The 19814-nt window shown below is 42.0% G+C and overlaps 1 protein-coding gene across 2 annotated transcripts in view; it reads right to left on the reverse strand.

The window, feature by feature from the left end:
- Positions 1-19814, reverse strand: part of LOC122811674 (zinc finger CCCH domain-containing protein 10-like) — a 3783075-nt gene that overhangs the window by 2451380 nt on the left and 1311881 nt on the right. For both annotated transcript variants that reach the window (XM_044083671.1, XM_044083670.1), the window contains one exon: positions 3548-3626. In XM_044083671.1, coding sequence (XP_043939606.1) covers positions 3548-3626 — 79 coding nt within the window. The remainder of the gene's footprint in view (positions 1-3547; positions 3627-19814) is intronic.

The following is a 19814-nucleotide window of genomic DNA, read 5'->3' on the forward strand; positions in this document are numbered from 1 at the left end:
TCCCAGGATGCAAAAAACTTCCTTACCAGCCTCATGAGATCCCTCATAAAATCCTCCAAAGCTAGTTATGAAAATAAAATTGCCAAAGATTCCAAAGACAACAACAAGGCATTCTATAACTATGTCAAGAATCTAAATGGCAATGCTCAGATCTGCTCTGAGCTAAAACAGAATGGCATTAAATATACTGATCCCAAGGATATTGCCAATATCCTGGCAGATCGATTCAGTGCCAACTTCACCCCACTATCACCTCCTAAATGGCCCATCTCAATACCGGAAGACTGCCAAATTCCGGTAATAACGGCCACACAGGTAAAAAACGCACTCTCCAAAGCTAAGAATACAGCAGCCATGGGACCAGATGACATCCCGGGCTGTGTACTACATGAACTACAATATGAACTGGCACCTCACCTAAGTGTCATGTTTAATCATAGCCTCACCTCAGGTTTCGTGCCCACTGAGTGGCGCACAGCTACAGTTATCCCACTCCACAAGGGGGGATCCACCTTGGATCCCGGAAACTACCATCCTATCAGTCTGACAAGCCTTATCTGCAAGGCCATGGAGCGTATTATCATGGAACTTATAAACAAAGACATTGGCAACCTTCAAACACTGGACCCCACCCAGTTTGGGTTTGTGAAGGGCCGATCTTGTCTCCTGAACTTGATTGACTTCTTCGAATCAGTCTCCAGAGCCATGGACAAGGGTAAGGTGGTCCACACAGCCTATCTAGACCTTGCCAAGGCCTTTGACACCATCCTCCACTCTGGAATCATAGATAAACTTGCTAAGCTGGGCATTAATCCCTACGTCACCCAATGGGTTGCTAACTGGCTTACTGATAGAACCCACACTGTAAAAGTAGCAGACTCCAAATCCAGCTCCAGACAAGTGGAGTACCTCATGGTTCAGTCCTGGGACCGCTCGTTTGGCATCTACTTCTCTGAAGTACAGGCCAACACTAAGGGACTCTGGATAACAAAGTATGCAGATGACTGCAAACTGGGAGCCATTATTGAATCCCCAAATTATGTGGATACTCTACAAAAGGGCCTTACAGAAACAGATGCTTGGTGCCAGAGCCATGGGCTCAAGCTCAATGCCAAGAAATGTATAGTTATCCCCTTTGGGAAAAAACATGTATCCGTGAATTACCATATAGGTGGCAGTACACTAAACACCGAAAGTTTGATAAGAGACTTATGGACACAGGTGGACAGTGGTCTCACCTTTGATAACCACATCGCCACAACAGTCAGGAAATCCTTCTATGTGGCACACCTCATCACTAAGGGCTTTTCATCCAGAAAAAAGGAGGTCATTGTCCCACTGTACTCATCCCTCATTAGACCCATTATAGAATACAATGCCCCGTTTGGTATGTACCTCTCAAGACATCTGCAACAACTGGAAAGGCCACAGAAATACCTCACTAAAAGAATCACAGGCCTAAAGCAGATGCCCTACGCTGACCGCCTTAAAAAACTCCAGCTATACTCTGTCGCATATCGTCTACTCAGAGGCGATCTTTGCTTAACACACAAGGCCATGTCAAACCCAGAGCTGTTGGACATTCTACACTTAAAGAAATCCCAATCCCTCAGAGCCACACTCTTCAGGGATCTAAACCTTGTCATCACAATAAACAAAACATGCTGGAGGGATAGGTTCCTGACCCAGAGACTCCCCAGACTCTGGAATAGATTGCCCATACATGTCAAGCAGAGTGCCTCTTTGGTCCTCTTCAGAAGGAACCTTGACGACTGGATGGGAGAAAGGAAATTCACCCCGGGGATCACATCAGTCACCCTGCTAGACAGGGGTCCAGGGAAGTAAATAGTGTGGGAAGAAATAGCCAGGGAATTGTTATGGCTAGGCTTGTACAGGCCCTAGGGCTGATAGCCTAGTACCAACCTATGAACCTATAACACACACACACACACACACACACACACACACACACACACACACACACACACACACACACACACACACCATATGTATATACACCAACGATGGACAAACTGGTTCCCTGAGCACAGACCACAAAATGCAGAAAAGAAAAGGAAAATAAGAACAAGTCCAGCAACATAAATCTTTCAAAATAACATTTTATTGGAGATCCAAAATCAGTTGCTTTTAACAAACAAAGACTTAGGTTTTGCCCATTTTATTTTTCTACACTAGATTTACAGTGATGGAGCTTGTTTCTTTTTATGTTTTTACACACACAAACACATTTTATATATATATATATATATATATATATATATATATATATGTATATATATATAGGTGTGTGTATCTGTGTGCCTCAGAGGTCAAAGAAATAATGCATACATATGTATGTGCTTACATATAAAATAAAAAGATTCAAGTATATTTGCTGAAAATGTATTTACGTATAATGTCTTAAGTAATTGCAAGAACCACAAATTCCAACAAAGTAAGTGGTCACCAACGGGGAGGGCATTTAGTGCAGGGAGGAACTAGTTCAATATGTAAACCATCATAAGAAACATTTTACAAGCAGGTAGTTCTGGAAAACATTATTTCTTGGAAGACAAGGCCAGTCCAAAGCTTACATCCCACAAACTTGATGTCAGACACGATTCTTCAAAAACCTCGGTCCATAACATGACTATTACCTGGTGATCTACCAAGTCTTTGAAACAAACTGCTTGTGCTATCCCAATGAATACATACAGATGCTTACCCAACTGTGTAAAGCCATCCATTAACAAATTTAATTTCACATTGTAATTTACCCAATTCAGGGTCGCAGGAAGCCACAGCGTAATCTTGAAACAAAGATATCATTCACGAAGTTTACTTTAAACAGGAACAGTCAATTGTTTTTAATAAACCTTCTCTTTGGTTAAAACACAACCAATCAAATCATTAAGATCATGGAACTGTGCATTAAGGAAGGTTCTCATTTCCTCCAAGGCTGCAGGATCTCAGAGTTAGTGCAAGAATCTTCTCGTTAACAAAAAATAATAAAATGAAGGAATTTTCTCACTACCCTCAAAAGCTGAAAGGTCTATAGTTAGCATTTTTAAAGATGTGTGTGTGTGTGTGGGGGCAAAGGGCCTGAAGCCCTCACTGAAAGAAAACATCTTTTGTTTGCATTTATATTAATGCAACCACTTTGAGCTGTTAGTTTAACATACTTTTTTCATGGTGTGATGTTTTACATTTGATTTTTGTTTTCTTCACAGATCAGGCAGATACAAATCCTGGATGGGATGTCAGCCAAAAGAAGTTGCATGCACAAAGCATAAACAAGCAATGATCAAAACAGAAAACAATTACCCTATTTACCTACCTGGCTTTGGGAGGTGGAAGAAAACTACTGACCCCTTGTGAAAACCCATATAGACCAAAGGAAGGAAATCCTATCTGCAAAATGCTGCCCTGAGTTTTTCCATACAAAGTTCACATGCAAGCTGTGCATTAAGCAATCTTGATATAATGAAAAAATAAAGTTAAATGACTAGAGCAGTCAATCTTTCATGATAAAATTGTCTTGTCTCACCTTGACATCTTTGGGTTTTATATCTAAAATCAAACTCATCCTGATGCTCTTCTAGAAACCTGACATCAAGATCCACCTCCTGTAGAATAAAAAAAAAAAGTCTTAATAACTGAATATTCTGAATGCATACCAAAACACACAGAAAATCCCCACCACTAAAATGATGTTCTACTTTCAATCCACATTAGCCACTTAAAAAGGAAGCCAAGGTGACTTCTACTGACTGACAGCATACAGATGATTGCCATCACAGTCACAAATGGGTAAGGGCTTTGAAGGTAACTTTTGAACACTGCCAATCTTCTAAACTGTTAATGTGTCTGATTTCATGACGGTATAGTATCAGTTCCTCACACTTGCTTGCAAAAAGAGAGGAGAAAAACGGGCACACAGACACATACACACAAGCAATTTACCAATCTAATAGTACTACTTGAATTAACAATTAGTCCAACACATGCTGAACCTATGTACTATTAGGTAGTAGTAATCACTTAAATTTGTGGTAGGTAAGCAAAGGTCTCTTAAAATTTTCATTTTTCCTATTAAATTTGAAAGTGCAGGTGACAGATTCAATGCTGTAAAACCAAACTGCCTCCCTTGTTCCCTCCCCTCTAATGCATTATTTTAATGTGCATTAAAAAGTAGCTTTCTTAGTCTTTAACCAGCATGTGACACACAGAAAAAGTTGTATTATTTACATCAAACTGACAACTAAGTAAGTGCAATAACCTCAAGACTCTCTTCAACCATGATCCTGGCGCAAGGCAGTTACATATTTTGAGTTCACTGCCTTCACCTTATACCATTAATTTGCAATGAGTTTAGCACAAGTGACTTGCCATTAAAAACAGCACACATGACAGATAAACTTAACACAGTTTTACAGTACACAGTATTTATCTACTTACATGTTTACTCATAATGCATTTAATTCTGTGTAATGATAAGGTATCTAAATTTGTTTGAGATTTTGTGTTGAACATTAGTTAACCAGTAAAGACTAGAAGATCCTTACTCTTTCACCCTGCAGCAGTTGCAGCAATCTTTTTACTCAAGGTACTTTTCTGGATATCTGGGTTCAATTTCCTGGGCTGATGACTAGAGCAGCCTGGATGCAAGAGGTGGGAGTGGCAGGCCTATGTCAGTATGCACATCCCAGACACAGGATTTCAGTTAACCCCACAGCATTAGCAGCATCTGCTCTGATGCAAGGCTTGATGTTCTGGTTGCTAAGCTTATGTACAATGTGCCCTATTACATCCTGCCAATGAATGCTCACAATTTAGCCAAGGCATATATGTGTGGAAGCATACATCCTCTTTAGCCCAGTAATGCAGGCAATGTAATATGTTCCTGCAAGCTAACAAAAGGGGAGAGGAGAAGGCAAAAAAAAAGAAAGGAAAAATATCAACCAATCACGTATGGCAGTGTGCCACCACCCACTTATCACCCTCTACAAGCAGACATCATACCTGGTAGAAAGAAGAGAAAGTATAAGAACTTACAGTAACAGTAGATGTCTTACTGAACACTGCTGCAGTATTCTTGAGAGATGGGTTACAGCATGCTGATGTCCAAATGGGGTACCAAAGCTTCAACTTTTTAGGGCATAAGTCTGGATGATGACCTCAGCTCATCAGCATAGAGGTATAAAGACGTATGTATGTACGTATGAGATCCTCAGACTATCATCAAGCCAGCTGCGGCCTTAAGAAAAACAAAGGAGGACACTGGTCATCTAGGGGGTGGGGTTAAGCAAGTTCTCCCTCAGAAAGCCTGTAATAGCCTGGGATAATGAGTATGTCTGAGAGTGTAAGGCACAGTGATTGTGCCAATAGGGAGAGAAAAAAGAGAAGGGGGAAGTGATCAGCAAGACGTCTACTGTTATATGTTCTTGGACAATTATACTATGTCCTGACTGAGTCACTATTGCAGTTGTTTGTCTTTTGGCTTTTCCTGGTTAGGGGTCGCCACAGCGGAACTCCGGTCTGCTAATGATTGGCAGTTGGTTTTTATGGTGCTGAGTTGCCAGCCTGAAGCCCAACCTTCAACAAAGGCAGGCCCATTCAATGCATGTCTTTCGAACGCCCACTTGACCGTGGGGAGGACATGCAGACTCCAGACAGAAGGCACTCCCAACCCAAGCAGAGAATCGAACGGGAGAACCTCTTGATGTGAGGCAACAACACTACCGCTGCACCACCGCTACTGCAGTATTCTTAACAAATTGGTGACTCTCAGAGCTGGAGAGACAGAGAAGGGTGGCAGGTTTAAAAAGGAGAAGACAGAGTCCAGGAGGCAAGACAATACAGTTTTGGCAAAAACTGCTCTAGACCTAGATAAGGTGTCTGAATTGTACTGTTCTGTGAAGGTTTGAGCAGATGATCAGGTAGCAGCTTCTAAAATAGACTTTTTATCCACCCCCTTGTAGAAGGCACTCGATGAAGCCACTGCTCGAATGGAGTGTGCTTTTGGCCATGAGGGTAGTGTGTTTCCATGGTGACAGCTGCAGAAGGAAATAGCCTTTGAGATCAGGAAGCAATACTTTGTAAAATGGATGTCCTAACCTGGAATCCATAAATGAGATGATCAGCTGGTCCGTTTTTTCTGATATCCTTAGATTTGTCCAGGTAAAACCTCAACGGTCTGTGAATGTTTCAGGACAGTAAGACCCCCCCCCATTTTGGGGGTTAGGGAAAAGGTAGGCAAGATAGATTGCTTTGGTGAGGGCTGTTGGTTTGCTAAACACTTTGGCAGTGGAAAATGGATTGGCCCTGAAGCTTACTGTGTCTTTGTGGAAGATGAGGAAGGGTACAGTAACCATGAGGGCATGAGGTTCTGAGACCCTGTGGGCCAAAGTCAAGGCCAGGAGGAGTACTGTTTTTCAAGTGCAGAATTTCAGAGTTGCCAAAGCATCCTGTTCACAAGGGGGTAAACTGGCATGACAGGCTTCCTTGGGGGTTTAAGGTGTAAAAATTACAGTTGTGTGCTCACCATAAAGTACAGTTTTGTACCTACCATAAATGTAGATGTCCGATAGGAATGCATCTGCAGTCCTTACAAATGGGGTTGTCCTGTCGTCAGGCAGCCCTTCGGTCGGCCGGATTCCAAAGTCTGGGTCTGGCCTCTGCTGGTGTCGCACTTCACCCGACGTCATAGCTGCAGTTATTCGGGTATAAAGGCATCAGCCGACGCCATTTTCCTCAGTGTTTCTTGCCCCAGATGCCAGGTGCCCTCTAGGAAGGCTAAATTTGGATAAATGCAAATGATTCCAAATAGTAGAAAGCAAACAAAAAATAAGCATGTATGTACATATATACAAACAAATACACCATAATAGATTCCCCCAGCTAGCTACAAGATGGGCAAATACCCTAGGAGTACCACAGAGGGGAAGGAGGGTGGGTAATCCTGACTGCAGATGCATTCCTATCGGACATCTACATTTATGGTAGGTACAAAACTGTACTATGTCCTTCAAGGATGCATCTGCAGTCCTTACAAATGGGTAGAATACCATAGCCAAACTGGGGGAGGAGGAGAAATAAAATTATGGTGTAGTTAAGATCCCTTGCAAAACAGCAGTGGCAAAACCTGCTCGGGATCTGGAGTATAAAGGCAAATTATAATGCTTGGCAAATGTATGCACGGAGCTCCAAGTAGCAGCCTCTAAAATGTCTTTGGTAGCCACTCCTCGTAGAAAAGCTGTGGTAGTGGCTGTAGCCCTTGTAGAGTGAGGTCTGATGTTTTCTGGAGTTTTCTTCCCATGGTAGGAGTAACAAAATCTAATGCAATTTCCTATCCACTTAGAGATTGTCTGTTTTGAAATTGCTTTTCCTTCCATTCCTGTTGCATATGCTACCAGTAGCTGGTCAGTTTTTCTATTGCCCTTGGTCCTGTCCAGGTAGTAGCGTAATTGTCTATGCACATCCAAGGTATGCAACAGTCTTTCTCCCCTGTTCTGTGGGTTGGGGAAGAATGTAGGTAGGTGGATAGCCTGATTCAAAGATACTCTGGAGACCACCTTAGGCATAAAAGTAGGATTAGTTCTCATGGATACTCTATCCTGATGGAAGATCAGGAAGGGCTGTACTGCCATTAGTGCCTGTAGCTCAGATACCCTTCTTGCTGAAGTGATTGCCAGCAAGAAAGCAGTTTTCCATTATAAATATTGTAATTCTGCTGTTGCTGCTGGTTCGAAAGGAGGAAGTGTCAATTTTTCTAGCACAAAGTTCAAGTCCCATGCTGGCAATGGTGGCTTCCTAGGTGGTTTTACATTTTTAATTCCTCTCAGAAACTGCCTGAGCAGAAGATGTGAGAAGACTGGAGGATCCAAGTCGTATTCTGCTGAAATAGCTGATGCATGAATCTTAATGGAAGAATAGGACAGGCCATTGTGGAAGAGCTCTGCCAAGTATTCCAGGATGTTGGCTATGTTTACCAGTGACACATTTTCTCCTTTTGCAGTACTCCAAATGAAATATCTTTTCCATTTTGCTGAATAATTTTTTCTTGTTGAGGGTCTGCGAGCCTCCAAGATAACGTCCTTAACCCTTTGGGATAAATTTGGGTTATTTGTTCTTATGCAATGTTCCAGGCAGTCAGCCGCAGTGTTTTCAGGTTTGGATGCAGGGTGTTGTAGTTGTTCTGTGTTAACAGCAATGGAACAAGGGGTAGAGGCCATATTTGTTCCCGAGACATGCTCCTCAGTAATGGGTACCAATGTTGTCTTGGCCAGTCTGGAGCTATCAGAATGATCCTTGGACGGTCCTCTTTGATCTTCAATAGCACCTTGTGCATCAAAGGAAGTGGTGGGAATGCATATGCTGTCAGGTTTTTCCAGCTGAAAGATAGGGAGTCCACCTTCCAAGCAAGTGGGTGGTACGTCCTTGTGCAGAATTTCTTTAGTTGGTGATTGCGTGGGGATGCAAATAAGTCTATTTGTGGGAGCCCCCATTTTCTTGTAATGGTTTTGAAGATGTCCGGATGCAGCATCCATTCGTGGGCATCCGTGGTAGTTCTGCTTAGTATGTCTGCTAGAATGTTTTCTTTTCCTGGTACAAAAATTGCTTGCAACTGAATGTTGTAGCTCAGGGCCACATTCCAGAGGTCCATTGCCATCCGGCATAGAGGGTACGAATGTGTGCCTCCCTGTTTGTTGATGTACCACATAACTGTGGTGTTGTCTGGCCTTATCAACAGTTGACCTTGTCGAAGAAATGGTCTGAATGCCTGAATTGCCAGTTTTACTGCCAGCATTTCCTTTTGATTTATGTGTAGGTGCAGCTGGTCTTGAGTCCATAAACCTTGAATGCACTTGTCCAGCATGTGGGCCCCCCAACCGAGGTCTGAGGCGTCCGTTGTGATGGTTTGGCTTGGTTGAGTGTTGTGGAAGGGCAATCCTTTGTTTGATTGGCAGGCCTGAGCCCACCATTGGAATTCTTGCTTCAGGCATGGAATTATTGGAATTTGGGTTTCTAGGCTGTGCTTGTGCTGAGACCATAAATTCCTTAGGTACCACTGTAACTTTCTCATATGCAATCTGGCATGTGGAACCAATATTATGCAGGATGCCATGAAACCCAAGGCTTGCAGGACTTTTCTTGCTGTTAGATGGTTCTGCTTTGTTAATGCCAAGAAGTAGAGAGGGAGTTGCTCCTGTTTTTCTACTGTTAGGAATGCCATTTGTTTCGTTGTGTCTAGCTCTGCACCCAAAAAGGTTATCCTTTGGGATGGTATCAGCCTTGACTTTTTTATATTGACTGTGTATCCCAGAGCTTGTAGTAGGTAAATGACCCTTTTCAAGTCTTCTGCTAGCTTGTATTTGTTGTCCGCTTGTATCAGGCAGTCGTCCAGGTAAGGGTAGATTTGGATTCCCTGAAGCCTGCAATGAGCAATTACTGATGCCAGGCATTTCGTGAACACTCTGGGCGCAGTAGATAAGCCAAAGGGGAATGCTGAGAATTGATAATGCTCTGATCCTGCAAGAAATCTGAGGTATCTTCTGCAATTTGGTCGTATGGGGACGTGCAGGTATGCCTCCTTGAGATCTAGAGTTACCAGCCAAGACTCCTTGCCCAGCATGGGAAGAAGCTGCTGTTGGGTCAGCATTTTGAATTTTGGAACAATGAGGAATGTGTTTAAAGCGGACAGGTCGAGAATAGGTCTCCATTTGCTTTCTTTTCTTGGTACCAGGAAGAGTCTGGAGTAAAATCCTGTCCTTGCTCCATAGATGGTACCTTTTCCACAGCTCTCATCCTTAATAATTGAGTTATTTGTTTTAGAGCTTCTGCCTTTTGATTTGGAGGTAGGTTTGGCATTCCTCTCTTCCCTGGTAGAGTATGGAAGTGAAACCTGTAACCTTGGTCTATTGTCTGCAAAATTCACTTGTCTCTTGTGATGTAATGCCAGTTTACTGAAAATAAAGCTAGCTTTCCGCCCAAGGGTGCTTCTAGTTGTTCCCTGGTAGGCGGTGCTAGAGCCAAGTCACTGTGATTGTCCTGTAGTAGTGGTGGTGGCTGTGTCTGTGGCTGCACCTCGCTGGTTGTTACCCTGCCACTGGCGTCCCCTGTAGGCACCCCTGGATTGGCTTCTGCCTCTTGAACGCCTATTCCTGCCGATCTGAGCTCTGGAGGAGTCTGGAAAGGACCAATTCTTGGAGGGCCAATTCCTGCTAAACCTTTGAGGTTGGACCTGTAAGAAATCTTTCACTGTTTGGACAGATTTTGCCTTCTCTTCCATCTTCTTCAGCACCTGTTGTGCAGGAGAGCCAAACAAATTGATCTTGTCCATGGGAGCATCTAGTAGTTTTGATTTGACATGGTCTGGTAAGGCCTGCTCTTTTAACCATGCATGCCTTCTGATAACTGTGCCAGTCATGGCTGATCTAAAGGAAGCCTCCAGTGCATCATAGCCGCATTTTAAGGAATGGTTACTGACTTGCTGAATGTTATGTACCATTTCCTGAACAGATTTTTTGTCTAAGGGTTCATCAGAGGACAGTTTTTTGGTTAACTGGTCTAGCATAAATTCTTGATACTGGATCATGTGGAATTGACAATTCAAGGCCCTAGCTGAAAGAGTAGCAGAAGTGTAAACTTTTTTACCCCATCTCTCTAAGGACCTGGATTCCCTTTCAGAGGGGAGGGGGTTTTTGGCAGAGGTAGCTGCTACAGCCTTAGGACCCTGGGAGATAGTCTTGGGATCTGCAAAGGGAGCCTTATACAAATGGTAATGCGTGTCCGGGACCCTGTAGTACCTATCGGGCTTAGCAGGGGCCGGAGGTAGAGAATCAGGAGCAGTACAAGCATCATTAAATGCATCATCTACAACAGAAAGAACTGGAGGTATGGCTAAAGGCCTATGTTGTGGTAAATGCAGAAAGGTTCTAAGCCTTTTTCTGGAGTCTGAAAAATCCTGGCCCTGCCACTGAAATTGTTCCTCATAGCATGCAAGGTTTCCCCAAAGGAAAATTCCTCAGGCGGAGAGGCAGAAGGAATGGACTCTTCAGCATCTGAGTCTTCATAAGGGGAGAAAGGAGCCTCTGGAGGGTTTGTATTATCTGAATAATCAGAGGAATCATCTGTTGAAACAGGCTCAGGGGGCTCTGCCCTAGGCCTCTTCTCTGGAGGTGGATGAGAGGCCCTGTCTGGGTGAGGTTGGGATCCCCGGATTAAAGAAATGAGGTCCTCTGCTAAACTAAGCATTTGTGAACTAGAGCTAGGCCTGTGAGAGGGGGTCTTAGCAGGCACAGATTTAGTAGTTTTAGCTGCTTTAGCCCTGGCAAAGGCCTTAATGGACATGGATGCAGGTGGCCTAGCAGCTCCACGTGCAGGGGTAGAAATATCCAAGGGGATAGTGTCAGATAATTCCTGAGAAACTGCATAAGCAGGAGTGATTTCAGAAGCCGATTACACCAGGTTGGAAGAGGCCTTGGTAGGAGGTACGTTTTCGGCTGAAGGAAGAACCGCTTGCTCAGTTTCAGCCGAAACCGAGACACTCGCGGTTGGCTTAACCGCGGTTTCGGCCGAAACCGCGGACCGCGAGTGTCGGTCCTTTTCCTTGCGCTTTTTAGATATTTGCGTAGTCGGAGGATCCGACGGCATAATGTAAGCAAAATCGGAGCCGAAAAACTCCTCAGCAAATTCCGACCGACGTCTAAGCGTCCGTCGGTTAAAAGAAGCACAGGCTAGACAAGCTGCTACGTCGTGGTCTGGGCCTAAACAAGGTAAGCAGTAAGAGTGGAAATCTTTATGAGGTATTTGTTTCCCACAAGTTAAACAGTTATTCACTTTTTCTGACATCGGCTGAGGCAAGAAAGAGTCCCCAACGGGGTATTTAGCTTTTTAGAAGTCTTCGGTAGTAGTAGACGTATTCGGTAGTAGTAATCTCTGGTTCTGACCGACTGGCACTTGCGAACAGCTTCTGCTTCGGGCACCACGCGGCAAGAAAGACTGAGGAAAATGGCGTCGGCTGATGCCTTTATACCCGAATAACTGCAGCTATGACGTCGGGTGAAGTGCGACACCAGCCGAGGCCAGACCCAGACTTTGGAATCCGGCCGACCGAAGGGCTGCCTGACGACAGGACAACCCCATTTGTAAGGACTGCAGATGCATCCTTGAAGGACATCTATGCATCTGTGCTGGCCATTTTCATTCTTTCTCAACCGATGGGTCTTGGATCCAAAATCTGATCTGGTTCAGCCGCATGTACTAAACAATAGAATCTAACTCTCTAGCTCCTCTTTACCCATAATGCCATGGTCACCCTGAAATACCTCAGATCGAGTTTGCTGCCTGATAAGCAATATAAAGAATTATGTTTAGGCTACTACAAAAGGAAAGCTAGTAGAAAGTCTGGGGTTCAAACCTGAAACAAAGTTTCTGCAACAGCCATAAATTCACTCCAGGAGTTAAAGGGAAGGGGGAAGGACAGTGGGAAGTTGAGAAAAAATGCAAATGAACAACATAGACGCATAGTTATGGTAAGTACACAACTTTTATTTCTGATGTTGTCATTTCCATTCATTCACCAACTGATGGGACAGAGTCCGCAGCTACGTGAACCTTGGGTGTCCCTCATGGGAGGATATTCCGGAGTACTGCAGAACCAAAAGCAGCCTTGTTTCTGGAGATCAAATCCAATCTGTAATAAACAATAAAGGTATGAGGACTGGATCAAGCGTCTGCAGCACAAATGTCATCAGTGTAGGCTGTGGACCAAAAGGCAGAAGTAGTAGCCATGGATCTAGTGGAGGGAGCTTTAGGAAATCTGGGCAAAGAAAGGCCTCACTAACTACAAACAAATGAAATGCAATTTGGAGGGAGCTTTAGGAAGTCTGGGCAAAGAAAGGCCTCACTAACTATAAACAAATGAAATGCAATCTGTTAACCAATTTTCTAAGGTAACTTTGGAAACTGGTTTTCCCAACCTGCTGTAGGCAAAGGAGATGAACAACTGATCAGTCTTCCTGAAGTCTTCTGTTCTGCGGAGATAAAAACAGAGTTGTCTAAGTACAGCTAAGAGAAAAAGCATATATTCACCATTGTTAGAGAAGCTAGGGAAGAAAACAAGTACACTGATGGCCTGCTTGACAGTCACCTCTGAGGCTACTTTGTGCAGAAAGGAAGGATTTGTTTGTAATGCAACCCATTTTTTATGGAAAACCAAACAAGGGGATTTTTTTGGAGAGTGCTTGGAGTTCAGACTCTCATCTTGCTGAGGTAATTGCCACTAGAAAGACCATTTTCCAAGAAAGAAACTTGAGATCAGACTTGGCCGATGGCTTGAAAGGGGTTAAGGTAGATTAGGGTTTTTAACAGGTCATCTAAGCAAAAAGTGCTCTTAAGGAAAACTTTGCACAGCTTGGATGAAACTAGAGGAGAAGCATTGTCTCCAGTATAAATTTAATATGGCTGTTAACTAAACTTTGATGGTGAAAGAACTAGCTCCTTCATGAAAAATTAAAGCAAAGAAATCCAGGACAGCAGGAATAGGTGCAATAAAAGGACCCAATTCTTTTTGATGGGTCTAACAGGAAAATATTTTATATTTACTTTTGTAAGTCTTCCTGGTGGAGACTTTCTGGGATTATAGCAAAATATCTGGTGGACCTGGGAGGACAGTCTGGGCTGTATAAAAAAGTGGAATTGGAGAAACTTAAAAGTTATGTTCTTACCATAACTAGGCATCTGTGTTGCCCATTTTCATTCTTCAGTTTATTCTGATCCATTCCTCAGATCCAACTTGGCCACTTATTCTAAACTTAGATCCAGCTTTTGAGCCCCTCCCTCTGCCCATAATGCTCTATTGCATCCTCAAACCTCAGATCAGTTTGTTGCCTTAGCCACACACTAAAACAGAGACAGGAATAGTCTGATAGAAATACAGGGCTCAAACATGGAACTGTTGGTTTCAATAAAGTTGAATAGGTATCTCCAGGTACTTGGATGGGGCATGGATGGGAGGGAAGCTGAGGAAGAATGAAAATGGACAACATATGCCTAGTTATGTTAAGAACATAACTTTTAAATCTGATGTTCTTTTCATTCTTTAACATTTGGGACAGAGTCCCCAGTGATGTTGATCTTGGGTGGCCCTTGTGGAAGAACATTTCGGAGTACCATCGAACCAAAGGCTGCTCCGTTTCTACAAATATTGAATTTGTAATGAGTAACAAAAGTATGAGTATTGGACTATGAGGCTATACCATAAACGTCATCAATAGATGTTCTTGACCAAAAAGCAGAAGTGGCCATGGATCTGGCTGAATTAGCCTTGGGAGGTTTAGATAGTGTCATGCCTTTCTGGAATAAACCCAAGAAATGCAGTCTGTTATCCATTTTACTAGAGTGACTTTGGATACTGGATAACCTAGTCTTTTTAGAGAAAAGGAAAGATAGAGTTGGGTCTGATTTTCTAAATTGCCTTGTACTGTGAAGATAAAAGCAATTCTCTGTGCACATAAAGAAGATGCCTACTGCATATACACAAAACAACATATGTACATTTAATATAATTTCAATAACTGCACTTAAGAAAAATATATTTTATTGGTTTCAAATGATGATGGATACAGAAAAGTTGCAAACCTTAGATTTTATAACAAAAAATGTAACCCAAACAAACAAATGTGGTTAGATAATCAATAGAAAAGAAAATTAATTTACTACAGTCATCAACAAAAAATACTGTCCCTAAAGTCATTGACCTTTTAATTATTTTGTTGCAACAAAATACTTTAGGAAAGGACTCTTGTCTAAAATTTATAAAGTGGTTAAAATACTACAAAATATTACAAAGACAATTACTGGATTATTTCAAATCCATAAATAATTATCATCCAAGTGAAGAAGAAAAAAATAAATTTCATCTTCCAAACCAACTACTTCCTCATTAAAATGGAAGTTATTCTCTTGGAAATGTATGCATAAATCATTTATTACTCCACATAAAACTGAATTAATGTATAAAAAATGTTGGATGTTGTTGGTGATGTAAACTGAACATTAAGGCACATTGGCAACACTTGTTTTTTGATTGTAAAATAATTATATATTTTAGGAATGATATTAATACTTTTTTTACAGACATTATTTAATATAGCAATAACCGACGACATTGGTGTGATATATTGAAGATTTACCCATGGCTGGTGTGGTTTAATCACGAGGGCGAAGCTCAAGTGATTAAATAAAGCCAAACGTGGGTAAATTTCAATATACCACAACAAAGGAGTCAGTTATTGCTATTATAGAATGACATTATTTAAGAAAAAATACCTGCTTTTCTTAAACAATGTCTTAGTATAACAGCGCATTACTGTTCTTCTACGGCTGGTGGTATATTGCTGCCTTGTTTTGATGTACTGCGCATGCATATGGGACTTGTGCTCCAATGCTTACGCAGTACATCAGGGCTGTGAAGAGGTAGCAACGGAGGAAGGAAGATCTCTGCTGCTGCTTTTGCAGCTTCTTTGTTATAATCAATAAGGAAAGAAAAAAAAAAAAGAACCCGGGAGACTTTTTATGTTAGGAAGAGTGGGGACAGACAAAATAAAAGGATAATCAGATAAGTTTTTTAAGTTTTGTATAATGTACCTGATTATCCTTTTATTTCTGTCTGGGCCATCTCCCGAACATAAAAAGTCGTCCGTTTTAATTTTGTATTTAAAAAAAAAAAAAAAAAAAAAGTAAAATACGAGATATAGTCCGGGCAACCAGACCTTTTCCCTTTGGTATATTCTCAGATTTACAACGGGCACACTGGTTGAGCTGGCCAATCAGCGTGGTCGTTTTTGAATGCTAATGGCCAGTCATTGTATAATGATCAATTTGTTCTAACTAAATCATTAATTTTACTTAATACTCCAGTACCTATTTGTGTTAAGTTAAAAAAATAAACTATTCACTTCTTTGGAGTATTTTATCATGAGCAAGAAAAATAAATGCCAAGAATTGGAAAAGTGAATTGACTCCAACTTTGAAAGAATTTATAATTGCTGCAACTGAATGTTGTCATCTGTAACTACTCATAATTAAAGCAAGAACAACCAGAGCTACCATTTCTTACAACACCTGGATGAAACTTGAAGAGCTGCTAAATAAACAATCATTAATACGTCAGTAACAAAGACTTTCATAAAAATATAGTTTTCATATATAGTAGACACCTCTGTAAACAGTTTCCTTTATTTTGATATTTCTTATTCATTCTTTATTTGTTTAATCATCTAATTTCTTCATATGTTACCTATGTTAAATTGTATTGCTTGTTTAAAAAACTTAACTATGTAAGCAATAAAAGATGCAGCACATACTCTCCTTTATTGGAGCGATTTGGAAAGAAAACTGGCAAATGGATGAATTGGTTAATGTTATTCTCAGAAGCCACATTAGGTAAAAAGAAAGGGTTAATCTGTCAGCAAACCCTATCCCTAGGAAGAATTATGTAAGGAGATTTTGGAGAGAGGGCCTGGAGTTCAGATATTCTTTTGGCAGATGTGATGGCTACCAAGAAAACTGTTTTCCATTATAGAAATTTCAGATCAGATTTAATTGAAGGCTCAAAAGCTTTCTGCTTTAGGAATTGTAGTACAACTGTCAGATCCTAAGATGGTGAGGGATCTTTTACTGGAGGCCTTAGAAGAAAAATTCGTTTCATGAAAGCTTTACATAGTTTAGACAAAGACAGAGAAAAATGTCTGTTCCCTGTGTGAAAATTAGAAACAGCTGCCAGCTGGAGATTAACTGTAGAGAAACTAGCTCTTTCCTCAAAAAGTGTGGTCAAAAATTGGAGAATCAGAGACTGGGACAGAAAAGAGATCATTGTCTTTATTCAAAGCCCAAAGGGACAATCTTTTCCATTTGCTTTTGCATACGTTTTTGACAGACTCTTTTTTGAGAAGCCAAAATAAAAAGAAGTTATGTACTTACCATAACATTCCATGTGAGTTGTCCCTCTTGTCTTCATTCTATACTGATGGGTTCGGAACCGATCCTCAGTTCCAACTAGGCTGCTTACTAGAGCTTGAGGTCTCAAACCAGCTCGTGGCTCCATCCCTATCCCATGATGCTGCAGTGCCTTCCACAAATCTTGTTTGTTACTACACTTATGTCACTATTTATACAAATATATACATACATATGCACAATATTTAAAAGCCCGAACAAGGTTCAAAGTGTATCAGATGCATATGAGGGATTCCTCGAGCCTCTAGGAGCTAAAAGAAGGATGGGGGTAGGTGGGGGGATATAAGAATGAAGACAAGAGGGACAACTCTCATGGGACGTTATGGTGAGTACATAACCATGTGAAGTTGTCCTAGCTCGTCTTCATTCTATACTGATGGGACAGTGTCCCTAGCACCATCTTTCCTGGGTGGCTCAAGGGAGAATATTCTTCAGAACAGTGGACCCAAATGAGGCCCTGTCCCTGGAGGCCAAATCTACCTTGTAATGAGTGATAAATGTGTGAGGTTTTGTCCACGTTGCTGCTGCGCTAATAGTATCTATTGATAATCTTGCTCTAAAGGCCTGAGAAATTGACAAAGATCTGGTAGAATGCACCTTTACTTTGTCAATTGTTTGTCTGCTGATTGATAAGTGAATGAGATACATTCTGATAACCACCTGGATAAGGTCATTTTTGTTACTGGTAGACCTTTTTTACTTTCTGAAAATGAGACAAAAAGTTGTTCAGATTTTCTATGTTCTTTTGTTCTATGCAAATAGAAGCGTAACTGTCTATGAAGATCAAGTTGGTGAAGCATGTACTCTGCCTTACTGCCATATTTGGGGAAGAAGACTGGTAGATCTATAGACTGATTTAAACTGAACTCTGAACATACTTTCCATAGAAAAGAAGGGTTTGTGCGTAATGAAACCCTATCATTATGGAATACCATGTATGGAGGTTTGATTGCTAAAGCTTGCAACTCTGAGACTCTTCTACCTGATGTGATTGCTACTAGAAAAACAGTTTTACAGGATAAAAATTTTAAGCTACAAGATGATGCTAGTTTGAATGGCGGAAGCATTATGTAGAATAGAACAAAATTATGATTCCACGGTGGAAGAGGTGGTCATATGGGTGGTCTTAGCAAACAGGTGCCTCTCAGGAAAGCTTTTGAAAGTTTATGAGACATGATGTTCATTCCTTCATTCCCAATATGAAAATTCGAGATTGCTGCCTGCTGCACTTGAACAGTTGCTGCAGCTGCTCCCTCATTAAAAAGTTTAGCCAAACATTCTAGAATGAATGCCAAGGGAGGGGAATAAGGGTCGATGGCATTTTGTGAGTCCCAGATTGAAAATCTTTTCCATTTGCTATGATAAAGTTTTCCTGTAGACATCTTATGAGAAGAAATTAAGATGTGTCAGACTTCAGGGGTGAAGTCATGTACCTTGGTTATACTGGGAACCGCAGCACCCATTGCTGTCAATTTTAGGGAGTGAAGAGATGGATGGAGAGTCCCTGAGTGTGTCAGGAGGGTCCAGAATCCAAGGCTCCTCCAGAAGATGAGGCTTCAAGAAAGGGAACCATATTTGGCGAGGCCAGTAGGGGGCTATTAGAATCAAGGTCAGTTCCCAGATTGCTGGCTTTCTGAAGAACTCTGGGTATTAGAGGAAAGGGTGGAAATGCCTAAAGGAGTCCCGGTGACCAATCGTGTACAAGTCCATCCCTCTGGGACTCCCCTGGAGGAGGGGAATCCGGGCAAAGTAGCTGCTGCATTTTGCATTTGTGGCTGTAGCAAATAGGTCGCAACACGGCTGGCCCAATCTGTGAAATATCTTTTCCGTTACTTCTTCCCTCAGGGACCACTCGTGTGGCATCAGAATCGCTCTGCTTAGTTTGTCCACTACCTCGGTGGATTTCCTGGGATGTGCATTGCTATTAGAAAATGCTGGGAGAACATCGCCCACTGCCATACTCTCAGGGTCTCTCAACAAAGGGGGTAAGATCTGGCTCTTCCTTGTTTATGTACCACACAACTGACATATTGTCTGTTTGAATTGTAATTGTACCTATTGGAAGAGAGTCCTGGAATGCTTGCAATGCCATCAGCACTGCTCTCATCTCTAGTACATTGATGTGCAAATGAGCCATGATCCTGCCAAATGCCTTGGGCTGTTCTTCCCTGATAATGCTCCCCCACCCTATCTGGGAAGCATCCGTGGTCACTGCGGCTATCAGAGTAGGGGGAAAATTAGTCGACTCATCGTTACTTGGTCAGAATGAAGCCACCAACAAAAGTCTTTTTTGCAGGTTACTGTCAGGGTTATGAGGTGGGACATAGGCAGCACTTGCATGGGCCACTGAGTGAAAAGCATCCATGCGAGGACCTTGGTCTTGAAGAGGAGGTCCTGGATTTGAAGACGAAGAGTCTGAACCCCTGTCTGGTGGCAGGCTTGACCACCATGGCTTTTGTATTTAATTCTGTGCCTATAAAGACCATATGTTGTGACGGCAATAAGACAGATTTTCTGTAATTTACTGAAATCCCTAGCTGGGCGCACAGATTCAGGTAGTCTCTCTTGCCTGAATAAGTAGGTGTTTGGTGGTGGCAGTTAGGAGCCAGTTGTCTTGATATGAAAACACTCAGAATCCCAGATGCCTCAGGTGAGCCGTAACTACTGCCATGCATTTGGTGAACAGTCTGGGGGCTGTAGTGAGGCCAAAGGGTAGAACTCGAAATTGTAAATGACTGGCTCCCAGCAGAAAGCGCAGATGACTCCTGGCTGGCCTGTCCATTTTTATGTGG

The sequence above is a fragment of the Protopterus annectens genome, chromosome 9.part0 (assembly GCF_019279795.1).
Source record: "Protopterus annectens isolate FY-2018-M chromosome 9.part0, PAN1.0, whole genome shotgun sequence".
Taxonomy (NCBI): Eukaryota; Metazoa; Chordata; order Ceratodontiformes; family Protopteridae; genus Protopterus; species Protopterus annectens.